We start from the raw sequence: 14,715 nt of genomic DNA, 5'->3' as shown, positions 1-14,715 counted from the left end.
AATTAAATAAAAAATTTTTATCGAAATTAAAAGATTACTGAAAAAATAACCATATCGATTTTTATGAATAAAAGAATGCCATATTTTCTATATATAACTAGCGGTACAGCGATATCAAGCGCGGCATCTTTATTTCTTCTGATCATTTCAGAAAAAAAACTGTTTAAAATTATTTTATTATTTTATTTTTCAATTTATATTTTCACATATGCAATATCTCAGCGCTATGATGATCTCAAAAAACAGCAAAAATAAAAAAGAGAATTTGAAATTTTAATAATAAAAAAAAAAAATTAAACGCTCTACGCTCTATACTAAAAATGTTAAGAAAAAGCGATACGAGAGATTTTTTTTTTTTGGTTTTATTATTATTTTTGTTATAAATATAAAAATTGAAAACGTAAATTGAGCAAATTCAGCATCTCTAAAAATTAATGTTAACGCTCACTAAAGAAAAGCAAACGTAATTTTCTCGAGCTTTAAAACATCGCACTTTAACTCTGAAAACCGTGAATCTGATCTTATTGTCAGAACGAACTCTAATGAACAGGTTTTATAATCTAAGACTGGTTCTTTATTATCATAGCTGTCAATTTATTACTTAACATAACGAGCTTTGTGAAAAATCGAAAACTTTTTTTGAGAATGTAGAGAACAAACTAATTGTGCTCAAATTATAAAAACTAAATTGAATTTTTATAAAGTGTGAATAATCCGAGATAAAAAAAACAAAAAAAAAATATATTTTAAATTTCTAGCTTGATTTTATAGTTATATTATTTAATTAAAAATATCGCGGAATTTCGTTATAAAAGAACTGTTTTCAAAAAATATTATTAATTATCCTATCGGTAAAGTTGAGAAACAAGCATCTGAGGCATAGATATCTGCAAAATTCTAATAAGGCGGTTTGTTAAATGAGCGAATAAATTTTATTTTAGCAAATTAGTAATGTCGTAATTCAATTATGGTGAGTTTAGTCGATCGTGTTATTGAAAGTCAAAAGAAATTTTTAAAACCATTGAAGTTGCTGAAGCAACACAATAACTATATTAAATATATTAAATAAATACCAAAATATATTCGATTAGTTTGGCAACATTGTATTATAATTTTTGTAAATATAAACATTTCAAAACGAAATGAAAAACACTTGTCACTCTTCATTCTATCACACTCTTCTTGTATTGAAATAGACGCATCGAGAAATTAAAAGAATAACATTTAAAATAATAATAAAAATTCTAAATTTATCACATGAAATTACGAAAGAAAAACAATAATAAAAAAATAAATAAAGAAAATCAAAATAAGAGAATTATAGAGTGATGATAAAAATGATGATGATTGGTAATTCTGATTGTGTACATACAAGTATATTTAAAAATTATATCTCTTCGTTAATAGTGTGATGGGGAGACCAACGAACGATCTTACTAATTGATCTTTAGTCCCATAAGGTTTTTTTTTCGTTCATTGTTTATTCTGTTTCATTATTGTTGTTGATTGTATGTATATTTCTCATTTCTTGATATTTAAAATTTATTCAAAATAAGAACATTTTTTCTTTTAATCTAATTTTTTTTTGTTTAATTTCTTATTTTGTTAAATCATATGAAATATATTGAAATTATTATTAATGCATGTATGTGTATTTTAAAAATAAGGGCTTATCGAAACATCAAATCAAAAAAAAAGTTTCTTCCATTTCTAGTACACATTTCTAGAAGAGAATTGTCTGCTGCATGCAATTCTTGGCGAATATATGGTAAATTTTGAGATTGTACATAAAATATTATAGTCAAAACAATCTTTAAAATCTTCTAAATTATAATCTCAAGTCAGAAATTATTTTTGAAATTCCCAAAACAGTACAACTTCATTCACGTGAAAAGTTATTTTTGAAGATATTTCCATTAACAAACCTTATAACCTGCTGTGCGTCAACTTGTTCGCCCGACTGCGGGTTCGATTAAAAAAAAAATAAGATCAAAATCTGAAATTTCACAAGCAAATAAATGTATGTACGTAGATAAACAAATAATGATCTTTTCCAAGTTAAGAATGAGAGATTTTTCTTTTTCTTAAAATTTTTCCATTTATATTCCTCCTAAATTTATGCAAAGAACTTCGAAAACAAGCAAAATTATTTTTGCAGATGTTCCGTTTTTAATAAATTAATTTCTTTTAATTGTTAAAATACCAATATTTGATTGAGATTATAAATTGTTTAATTAAACAATATTAATTGATTGCATAGCTATTGGGAGCTAGGCTTTTCTCTTATTCCAAATGATCAAGCCATCTTAAACGAATAAAATGTTTTTGATAATTTTGTAACTTCAGCAATGATTTCTTTAACATTCCTTATTAAATTCGAAAAATCATTTGATCTTCCATATTTTAAACAATCTGGTAATCTTCAAAAATTATCAAAATTCAGATCTCATTCATGAATGTGTACATAATACATACAGATGTACATATCACTACCAATGATGAAACAAAGAAGCACTTGCTTTAAAATAGAGGAGTTTATTGAGTTGTAAAAGAGGCACAACTAACAACATAATCAGCACAACAGAAAAAAGAAACAAAAATATTGTAAATTGAAAGGAATTATGAAAAAAAAAAACAAATAAAAAAAAATCACTTTGTTTTCCTTAGGTTTTCTTAGTTTTGCAAAATATTTTGTGAAATTGTTTTTTTTTTTCGTTTGTTGCTTTCTTTTTAACTGTTTTATGTTTTTATGAAATAAAAATTAAGAGAAACGAAAGTCCCATTGAGAGGGTTACGTGATTGTCATTTTGATGTATAAAAATTAAATATTTAAAACTTAAAAATAATCAACTAAGGCAAATTGAATAACAAATAAGCAACATTTAATACCCATGTCATTACAAACAGAGATGGCATACTTATGCAACAAATATGCTAATATAATATACACACACACATGTACATATATAGTTGAAGTGAAGAACAGAAAGAAATAGTATTGTGGATTGAAAAACAGAATTGAGTTAATCGTAGTTGGTTTCTTTTCATATTTTTAGTAGAAAGAATTTAAAAATAAAGTAATCGTTGATTTTTAAAGCATTTGATTTGAAATTTAAAGAACAACATAAAAAAATTTAAAATTAATATTTAGTTTTTATTTGAACCGATAAATAAATCAATGCTATTTGGTTTTTAAATTATGCAAAATTTTGTGTAAATCCACTATGACTGCATTTCAGGTGATCAATTTCGAGAAAGTGATATGCGATTTGAGAGCACTTTTTAACATATTTTGGACGGAATGTCGGTAATTACAATAACCTTTTGTTCTTCCCGAAAGTTACAAAAGATGTTAGAACAAACAACAAAAAAATGATCTACAGGCGTCAAAATTTAAATTGGACTAAAAATTAAATCAAGAATTTTCATCATTTCGAATAAGTGAAGAATATGGCAGTGTTGCTGCTCGGGCGCCAATTTCCCTATAATAATATTGCATACAAAATAAGTTGACTTGAAAAACTCTAATGAATCGCTTGTAATGTAATCAAATAAGTACTGAAAAGAAATAACTGTTCCACGTTAATTAAATAACCAACTTAATTAATTCAAAATTTAAAAGAGTGATCGTTCAGTGAGGAAATGAGGTACGTACTTCTGTTTTGTTTAGAATAAATTATTTAAAAGTTATATTATAAAATATTTTTTTAGTAATGGCACTCACTTGTCACGTGAAAAAAAAAGATTACAAATTTGAAATGCAATTATTAAAAGACAAAACTCTGTGTATACAAATATATGCACATAGATCAAATTAATAAATGAGTAATTTTTATATAATATTTATGACCTATCACGAGAAATATAAAACTAATATTTAAGTTTTCGTGCAAAATATTAAACAAGTAACTGATAAGACTTCCTTATAGTAGAAATTTTCGAATTAATACTCGTCTAAGTAATTGTTTCTAGAACAAAAACAATATTAATGAAAATTTGAAGTCGACAGGGTATTTTTCTTTGTATAAAAAGTGACGCATTAAACAAAAACTGTCAGTTCATATTAACATTAACAATCTTAAATGTAAAATATTTAAACTAGCTTACGGATTAATCAAAATTTGATAATAGCTCAATTCACGCAGATGCTGCTATGCTGAACCAGCGAATATTTTATATACTTGTTATCTTTATAAGCGATCGTAGAAAATTTATTGTTTCAATTGACACAAGCTATCTTCAAAAACTTATTACTTCTTTCGATTAAAAATTTAATTAAATTATCATCTGTAATCCGTAACCTATGGTCATTTAATAATAATTTAATTACGTATTTGTTAACGTTTAATAACAAAAGGTGATGTTAAAAATTTCTTTCATAAAATTCAACCAAACATATTATAATTATATGACAATGACTTTCTAAAACTAAACAAATAATTTAAATGAAATTTATTTGCCGAAATCACTCGGTAGTTTACTAAATCAGAAATTATTTTTATTATTTTTCATGTATAATTAAAAATATCGAACGTATTAGTGAAATTTATAATTTATTTTATTGGAATTTATTAGAATTGTCTACTAAAAAACGTAATCATTCAAAGTTCACGTGGATTTCTACCATTAAAACAAACATTTTGTCATCTTCCTAAATTTGTAATCTAGTCTAGTCTAGACTAGTATGGAATACATTTCCAATATAAGAATTTTAATGTTGTTTAATTGTCGGGCTTTATTTTAATTACAATTGGAATAAGTTAAAATTCAAATTTTCTAAAAATGTCTATAATCTTTGATATTGTTTTTGAGTGTTAAAACAATAGAACAATTTGCTGGTGATGATTTATAACTATTTAAAAGCTCAATGCAGATAATAAAGAGAAGAACACATATACAATATGTATACGAAAACTTGTTTAAGTCACTACGCATTAAAATCTAAATTTTTGTGGTTCAATTCAATATTTTTAAATAGGAATAACAAGTTGTACAGAAAGAAGAGGAAAAAAATTTTATCAACTCCTTATTAGGTATTTCAAAATTATTATAGAGTTTAGACAATGTTATTATTTTATGGAAAATAAATTTTTAATGTAGCAAACACACAATCATAGAATATTGTCAAACTTCACTAACACAACTGAAAGAATTGCGGTTTATTTTTGCTTAAAAAATCTAATAATTTAGTACGCTAGTGTTTAATATCCACAAATTTTAATCATCTATGTTTAATTTTAATCGGAGTTTAATTACCAAATAAAGATTTATTGCTTTAATCATCAATTTGTGTCTACAAAACATTGCAATTTGCTAGAATTCAATAATCCATACTGCATTGCGACGGATATATTATCTATACTCGTATCACAAGTATTATGTGCAAGATTATAGTGAGATCCTGTAAGCTCTATACCAAAGTTGGTATAGAGAATGGTTGTATGATCGGTGGGCTCATATAATGTACATTGAAATTGATTCGTAATTTTGAATTTTCATTAATATTCTGCCATAGTAATCTAAATAATCTTGTTCGAATCATTTTCAACTCTAATATCGCTCTGAATTCGGGCCAGCCTTTCTCAGATTTAAGCACAGCTCGCATTTTTTAATCAAAATATACAATATTAGAACTTCAATGCATGATTTTAATTCTTATGATTTAAAATAAACGTAAGAAGCTAGATTTAGTCAAATTAAATTTAAAAAAATCACATTGAAACTTGATGTTAACTTCAAATTTTTAAGGATCTATAAAAGTTTAATATTTATAAAATGTTTTTTTTTTTTTGGTCAGGTACAATTAAAGGTTATGCAATATTTCCACCAGGTTTCAATTTAGTTTTCTAATAATTTATGAACAACTCAAAATTTTTCAGTAGTCTGTTTTGTTCACAAGCTTGTTAAATTTGGTCAGTTTAAGAAATAAAAAAATTAAAGTATAATTTTTAAAGTTTTCCTAAATAAGTTGCCGATTTTGTTTATTTTTGAAAATGTAAGTAGCATAAAAAGCAAAATTAGATTATTTTTCATTCTAGATATGTCCAAATAAGTGAAATTTTTTATTGACTAATGAATTATTCATTTTAAATTCATTTTTATTAACCACGTCCTAAAATATGCAAAGTAATATTTCTTAGAATTTCAGTAGAACATAAAAATTCTTTTACAAACTGAAAATTTTGTTCTGAAGCTTAATTAATCCCAAATATGGTTTACAAAAAAGTTGATAATGATCAGAAAATTATAATCTTACACAATCACATTTATTTCTTATAGGTGCTTCACCCAAAAAGTTCTAAAATTTTCAAATACCAAAATATTTTTAATATACTGATGCCAAATTTTTCGATATTATTTATTGAGATCACTGAACATAACTAAACTATAAATTTTTTAAATATCGAGTCAAAATAACCATAAACAAGTAAAAACGATTAAGGTATACTTAGCCTACTGAATTACACCCTACACTTTGACAATCTGCAATTAACACCTAGTGAGACGCCTGAATAACTTTTGGAATGTTTAAAGCTATTCGAACCTATAAAGCTATTTTATAGAAGAATCTTAGAATATATCCTATAATTGGAAACATGACTGCCAAATTTCATGCATTCAATTTTATTAGTTTTTTGAATTATTTAAAATAATCTTTTTGTGTTGCATGGCAGTCACCTGAGCCCATTGTTTGAATTGGTCCAATTACAATTGAATAGAAAATTTATATTTCTTTCTGAGTTATAGTGTGATCGGACGGATGAACATGCGAAAATTAACGCAGGAATATTGTATACATTTTCATGGTTCAGACAACTAGTTCAAGCGGTTACAAACTCCATACCAAAACTAATATATCCTTCATCAGTAAGGCGTAGAGTATAAAAATATAAATGAAAGAATGAATTTTAAAGAAAAAAATTAAGAAATTATATTAGAATCGATTGTCATCATATTAAAATGTGATTAACACTACGATTGTGATTTAAAATTATGGCTAACATATTTTCTTTTTTATTATGAACATGGAAGTTTTAATACTTGTGAACGTCTCTAGCACCCACATCTACAACTCATTTGCTAAGTTATTTAAGGCAACCCATATATAAGATTAATTGCCATGTTTGTTCGACGCTATAAAATAAGGTAGCAAATAATATTGCGTATACCTTTACATAATAGCACACACTATTGATCATTAAAATAAGAACTAAAAGCATGACGATTGAATAACAGAAAAATTCTTATTCTCTTTTTTATCTCTTTTCTGTTTAGAATTTTCAAAAAATTCAAAACACTTACAAAACAGCTGTATTCTAATTGCGTATGTCTGCGTATTTATTTTGGAAATAAACAATTGTAATATCTGCTTGTCGCTGCCACTCTTTCGAGCAGCCTTGTTTTTTATGCTCTAGGTGTTAAAAAATATCATCCGTAAATCTTTAAAACCTTTAAAATTGAGGTATCAATTGCATTTCTAATTTTGGAGATGTGCTGCGCTGTTGCTACCTTTATTGACTCCGGTCTTGTAACACTATATTAGCTCACCCTTCTCGTTTGCATTGAAAATTGTATTTAAATATGTTTGTACCCTATAACTTAATAACTTACTACGAGTACAAAAAAAATTTTTATCACAATCAAAAATCAAAAATATTTATTAGAATGTGTAGCCAAAGTAAAATTTAAAGTACCATAAAATGCAAGAGAAAAAATTAAAGAAGGACCAACAATTTAATGAAAGTTTTAATCTTACAAATCTCCGCTTTCAGTTTTTTCGTATTATAATTTGCCGCTACCACAGACATCTTTCTATTTTACATTATAGAAATTTATGGTCGCTACACAATTAAAATTTATTTGATTACAATCTATAGTCGTACAGAAGTGCACAGATATAGTACATCTGTTAATTACTGCTGCTTAACTATTTATAAAAAGTTTCATTGCACATTATGTGGCGCTTTATTTTGCTTAACACCTCCCACACTAATAAAGTTAAAATGATGTTTGATAAACTAAATTAAACCTCACTTTACACGAACAATAGATGTACAAGAGCAAATCGCACTTGAAAACCTAACGTTTTTTAAGAATTTTAAATTAAAAATTAAAATTTTGTCCAACTTTAAAGACATCTGGCTTTGAAATTTAATCTTATAATAAAATAATTGTTCATTTGAAAGTCCATGTTTCAGGTTTTCCAAATAATATTTGATCATATACCTTGCACAGAAGCGGAGTGATACTTAAAGTTTCAAAATTTAAAACCAGTACAATTTTCAATAACTTTGAGCTTCATTATCCCGGCATTGGTTGACGGGGTGGTTTAGATTGGAGACTCTATGGGAAATCATAAAGTAGTTTTGTTTATGGGTTTGTTTTTAGGTTAAGTAAAGTTGAAACATTATCCATGTGTATTCTTTGAATAGCAAAATGACTGCAAGGACTGTGGTCAGTATTTTTGTTAATCCAAATTCGAATGCAGGTTTTAATCTTTAAGAACTTCGAACAGTTTTTGTTATATAGTATGAAACACTGGGACCTGTGTTTAAATCCAATTTTTGTACAGTTAATTAAATACTAGTCTTGTATCATGTAAGGCTTTTTCCACAAAAAAATTTGTATATTACAATTACAATTGAGAAAACTTAATAAAAATAATAAGGTTTCATTTGAAAAATGCATTTCTTATATCATAAATTATTTCCATAAAATAGACCTCTGTAAACTTGATTATTTTCAGCATAATTATTTCCAATTTTTCCTTTCATAATACTCTTTTTATCGATAAATTAGATGCTTTTCGGGAACTGTGAAGTGAAAACGAATAGCGAGTAATAATTCTGCAAGAAATACAGAAACCTTTTGTTTACTTCAGAACTTTTAATTTTAAAATTCAAAATATTGTAAAAATTTTGATTTGATTAATGAAAGAAAAGCCCCTTCTTACCTTATTGTTTATATTTTAAAATAAAAAGAAAAGAGAGTGTAAAAGTTCATTAGATAAAATCAAAATGTTTTTAAAGCTTTAGAGTAAAATATTTTGCAGCCATTAAAAATAACGAAATTGAAATTTAATAACGCATCGCGCATGACAAAAATTTTAATAGTATTTGAAAAGCTTTCGAAATTTTGCAGAAAATGAGAGTGTGTATTGTATAAAATTGTCATTGCAAAAATATTATAGCAAGTGTTGATGCCACAAACACTATATTGTGAATTTCATTTGATTAAATGAAACTCCTAAATTTAATTTAAATGAGATTTTACTTTATGAAAAAGTAAAATAGAATCCAATCGTATTTTCACCATTTTTTGTTGAATTCATATAGTTTTCTCTTGTAAAGTTCTAAACATTTTTGATAAAAACGTAGAACGGGAGGAGAAATATTCATAAATAATATTTCATATCTGTAAATACTCTGTTATATTTGTATTAACCGCACACGCCATCAATCTCATTTATTTTATGTAGAAGCGAACTTTCTGTAGAGAATTTCTCTCTTATCTGTATTTTTTCTCTTCAGCCACATCGCTACAGTTTACAGAGATCTTAATGTTTTAATGTTTATTGCATGTGTTCATTCATATTCACAATAGTCAATGTTTTCCTATTTTATAAAAATTTTGTGTAATTTTACAAAAAAAAAAAAAAAATAAAAACTGCAGAATAAAATTGTCAAAGTGCACTACGTATTGCAATTTTTTCGTTATAATTTCCGTTTCCTCTAACTTCTTTTTTAAAACAGTTTGCAAAAATATTTTTACAACAGAACTATATTGTAGTTAGAACAATTTAAACTAAAGTAACATGAAATAGAAAATTCATTATTTTAAGATGAGAAAATGAGAAGATTTCGAAGTAGAGAAAACAATCTATTCATAACACGTTAATTTTTTTTGCATGTAAAACTTGCACCACCATAAAAAATTGCATGAAAATATGTTAAATTAAAAAAAAAATTAATTTTATTTTTCAAAAAAGTGGGACTTTACAATGATTTCTTCTGACATTAAATGTCAAAGTAAGCTGAGTTTGAAACCTAAGTTCTTCGCAGAAGCAAAATAGCATCCATTAGATTTACACCGACTACCACTATACTGCAGGATTTTTGTTCACATTCATATGATTTATAAAGCGTAAAAGCTATTAAAGTACTCTCTAAACCAAATTCGACTAGAATGCGGTGTTAAATCCTAGTTATGCTTTTTTTACTAGAAATTTTATTTACGCTAGCTAGAACTTCACTTGTTGTAACTAGACTACGAAAAAAAAGAGTACGTAATAACTGAAAATCTAGTTATATTTTCTTAGTCCATTCTATAGAAATCAACTTTCATTAACTCTAATGAATATTATGCGGATTCGTCTTAATGAAGGCTGTTTCAAATGTCCTTTCAATTAAAATATCAGTTTAGCGCAATCTTGAAAATTTAATTTTACAAAATATTTAATCTATTCTAAAATATGTAAGATTACTATTATTTTTTTCTCCTAGTATCCTTTCCCCATTTTAATCCATTACATGTTAGATTCGTATAGCCAGTTGCATGAGTTTAATTTTGGATCTTTGAAATATTTTAAGTACCGCAAGTTCACAGAACCAGAATTTTCAGGAGTGCCCCCGAAATATTTGGTTTAACAATAAGAACAAAAGCATTTAGGTTAAATGAGGGTATAATCTTTAAAGACGCGTGCGCAAAGCTTTAATTTTTCGGCCAAAAACAACAAGAGAACTTTCATATATAGCAAATATTTTTTTGTATGACACATATACATCATATTTAAAGTTTTTATTTCAATTTAAGCAATTAAATTTAATAAAAATTACAATTTTCTCTTAATTGGCGCCTCTTTTTCGGTTCTAAACTACAAAATACTACAAAGTGCTGTAAAGTTTCCAATCACACAGCACAGTTTTGCATATATAAACATTATGTGCCTACATAAAAAGTTACGGCAAAATATAAAGCATTGTGAATATTCAACCAATTTTCCTCCATAATTTAAACTAGTACTAGTTAGACTTTTTTTCTCCATAAATTCAAATTCATTACAAAGGGCAAAGAAAAACAAAAATGCCATCTAATTCATTTTTCAAATTATTCCTTTCCCAACTTAGTTTTTTCAATTTCCTGTTTTCTAATTTTCATTTATTTAGTACTTTATGATTTTTAATGTTAAAAAACAAAAGCTGAAGGTGAAGGTGAAAAATAAAGTTTATGTTTTCCTTTGACTTTCAAATTCGTTTTTATGTAAATTGAAATTAATTTAATTGAAGACTTTATAATAAAAGGGCTTTATAGTATTGGAACCCTTTTAAACCTTAAATTATTTGTGTTTTTTTTTTCAATATAAAAGAAATTTAGACTTAAACTTAAAGAAGTGCAAATAATTTTTGAATTTCATTAGATGAGGGTTCATGGAAAATTTTAATCAAAGCATTTTGGCCAATTGTAGAATATTGCATTGCATTCAATTTTTCATGTTAATTAAATTGGATAACTGATGAATAAATGAACGAAATATAAATAGTCTTAACAGAGTACCAGAATGAACAAGATGCTAGTTAAAGTTAACGTTCTAAAAACGTAGCAGAACTATATGTCCCAGAATATAGAAATTATAGATATCAGAAATTAAAGAAAAAAAATATTCACTTACCGTCATTTTCTGCCGTCCTTGTAGAAGAAGATTGATTTTTCCATTCAGATTTTTCAGTTGATTCATTTTCTTGTTTTTCATCTTCTGTATGAACAGGACTCGACGGTCCTGACGATGCACTTGGTGCTGGACTAGGACTAGAACTAACAGTACGTGGTGCAATTAATGGTGGAGAATTTAAATCTTTGTCAATTGATGAACGTTTCTGTTGTTCAAAGACTGGTTGCCCACCATTATTACCACTATTACCAACAATAGGTAATGGTGAAATTGAAGATTTTTGATATTGTTGATGCTGTTGATTATGATTAAAATTATTTTGTTGCAATTGATTGTGTTGATCTTCTAATATGTCAATAGAACGTTTACGAATTTTTTCCGGAAATTCATCATTTTTATGTGGAACTACTGTTGTTGTAGTTTGTTGAGATATTTGTCTTGCTGGTGATGAGTTTATTGAAACCGATGCTGATGATGTTGATGATGATGAACCGGGTGGTGACATTGGTACCGGCGGTGGCTCAGATACCTTTGTTGGTGAACGTATTCGTTCTGGACTTGATATACAACGCATTGCAGCAACAGCAGCTGCAGATGGTTTTGCAGCTGGTATTGGCGGCAATGGTGGTGATCTTATTGGACTACCAGTTTTTGATGAATTTTTTGGTTTGATTTCTGGTGGACAAACATTATGTCTTACTGGTGGACTAGGTGGTAATGAATTATCTTCTAAATCCATTGAAGATGATTTTGATGAGTAATATGAGTTATTTGATTCAACTGAATGTTGTGGCTGAGTTTGTTGTAACTTTGGTGGTGCAACTTGATTATTATTAGGCCGATTCGGTTGAACAATACTTATACCGGGTCCGGTTCTTATTATATCACAACGCGTCGGTTCTGCACGATTTGTACAATTTCGGGTTCTAGGAAAATGTGATGTCCACTTTTTCTGTTTTTCTATCAATTCACGAGAATTAAATTTACGTTCTGGTTTTTCTGGTTTTTCACCACCACTTATCTCATCAGATTTTAATCTAGAAATATTATGAATTTTTGATGGAATATCTTTTTGTTGTATACCACCATTTAGGCTACAAACAATATTATTTGGGGTATTATTATTATTTAAAATATTGGCACTTTGATTTATACCACCGCTATTACGAACACCACCATCATTTAAAAATGGTGATGATCGTCTTTTATTTAATGGTGGTGATGGAGATCTTCTATTTTGTTGTTGTTGCTGCTGTTGCTGTTGTTGTTGCTGTTGCTGTTGATGTTCACGTGAATTATCAGCATGATCACATAAATTATCTTCACGACTACCGGAACGTGACATTTTAATACTTAAGGCAGATGTTTTACCGGCACCTAATTTTTCAAATAGTGCGCGAGCATTATTAAAACGTGTGGAATGTGATTCAGTTCTAACCACAGTTACTTGTGGCTGATGATGCTGATGTAAATGTGAATGTAATTGTGTTGCTCCTGTTGTGATATTACTACTACTATTAGTACAACTACTGTCTTTTAATGAAGTCTCTTGATTATCGGTGGCAATAGGCCGCCTTTGGAATATATTGGCAATTTGTGAAACTTTATTAGGCCCGTTACCCGCTAAAACATTTGAACCAGTTGCTGCTGTTGTTGAACTAGTTGAATGATGATGATGAAGTGCTGTAGATTTCTCCATTTTGATGGATTAAATCTTTTAAAGATTGAATTATAATTATTAATGTAAAGGAGAACTGAAATTAGAGAAAAATAAAAATGAAAATTAATTTTTAATAAATAATGAACTGAAAAAAAATTTAAAATAATGGAGCAATATGGAACACAGTGAAATAGTGATGGGTCATAAACGATTTTTATTAGTATCTTCAAAATAATCGAAGAAAGTTATTTTGGACTAATAAGCAGATAATTTTGGACTCAGAGTCAAGAATTTAAAAAAAATATTTAAAAAAAATCCACTTTGGAAGTCACAAAATTTTTACATCCGCTCATATTTTTCTAGTCGCATCAATTTACATGATGGGATGTTATTCAAAAATTTTACAATTTTTTCAAACAAACATTTGAACCATACTGAACACCACAATACTGTTTAATAATATCCCGTGACCTCAATGCTACTCATAGAATACAGGTGACCATATTCGCTGTCTTGGTTTAAACTTATCATAAATAATACTCCGTATGCATCACATACCATTTTATAAATAGTAAGCGTTTATAGAAAATTCTAAATTCCAAAATTTTAAATTTAAAACTAGCACGCTTTATGTACACATTTTGAAATAAAAAGGCGCCTTTAGGTTTTAATCAATTCCAAATAAAAGAAAATTTCCTTACTCAATTCAATAAATAAATTTTGTCATTATTGAGTATACACTAGATCTAACTGAATCCTCTTATCAAAATTTAAATTAGAAAAATTCGAATCTTTTAAAATATTCTAGAAGTGTTAAAAATATTTACAAAAAACAAAAACTTTTCCAATATATTATAAAAGATAATAATTATTTTATTTACAAGTTTATGTATAACTGTATGTATGTATATTTATAATAGATGTTTACTATGGTATAGTCAAAACTCATAAATAAAAAAACTGTATACAAAGTCAACTAAAGTTCAATGTACAACAAAATTTTTAATATTTTGTTTTTTATTTACAAGTTTTTTGAAACAATTTCGTAATTTTCATCACAACGAAAAACCGCAAACCATTTTAGAGGAGGAGAATTTAAAAAAAAAATTAGCTGTTTTTTTGGTCCCTAGAAGTTTTTGGTTTCTATATAAATTACTTTGGGAGAAAAACTTTTGAAGACATTTTCTAAGTTTATTTTGAAAAAAATTGACAAAAAAAATTTATTAGTATAAGTACCATTTATTTCGTCTGTCTAGAACCTGGCTCTTAACTAATTTCAATCACTTGATCTTAAAGCGAAAAGGAGGATGGGCAGCCCACATCTCTGTAAAAGTTGCTGTGCCGAAAAAAAAGAGTAAACGGTAACCCACCTTCTTTACTCATGTTC

The 14,715-nt window shown here is 27.0% G+C and overlaps 1 protein-coding gene across 3 annotated transcripts in view; it reads right to left on the bottom strand.

The window, feature by feature from the left end:
• The window catches only part of LOC129609300 (uncharacterized), a 236,994-nt gene that overhangs the window by 97,505 nt on the left and 124,774 nt on the right, over positions 1-14,715 (bottom strand). For all 3 annotated transcript variants that reach the window (XM_055521242.1, XM_055521244.1, XM_055521243.1), the window contains exon 3: positions 11,669-13,422. In XM_055521242.1, the coding sequence (XP_055377217.1) occupies positions 11,669-13,367 (1,699 nt within the window). In that variant the 5' untranslated portion in view covers positions 13,368-13,422. The remainder of the gene's footprint in view (positions 1-11,668; positions 13,423-14,715) is intronic.

Source organism: Condylostylus longicornis, unplaced genomic scaffold, assembly GCF_029603195.1.
Source record: "Condylostylus longicornis isolate FDR11 unplaced genomic scaffold, ASM2960319v2 ptg000038l, whole genome shotgun sequence".
In the NCBI taxonomy this organism is placed as follows: Eukaryota; Metazoa; Arthropoda; class Insecta; order Diptera; family Dolichopodidae; genus Condylostylus; species Condylostylus longicornis.
The sequence above is the reverse complement of the archived record's forward strand: the minus strand, read 5'-3'. Positions and strand labels throughout refer to the sequence as shown.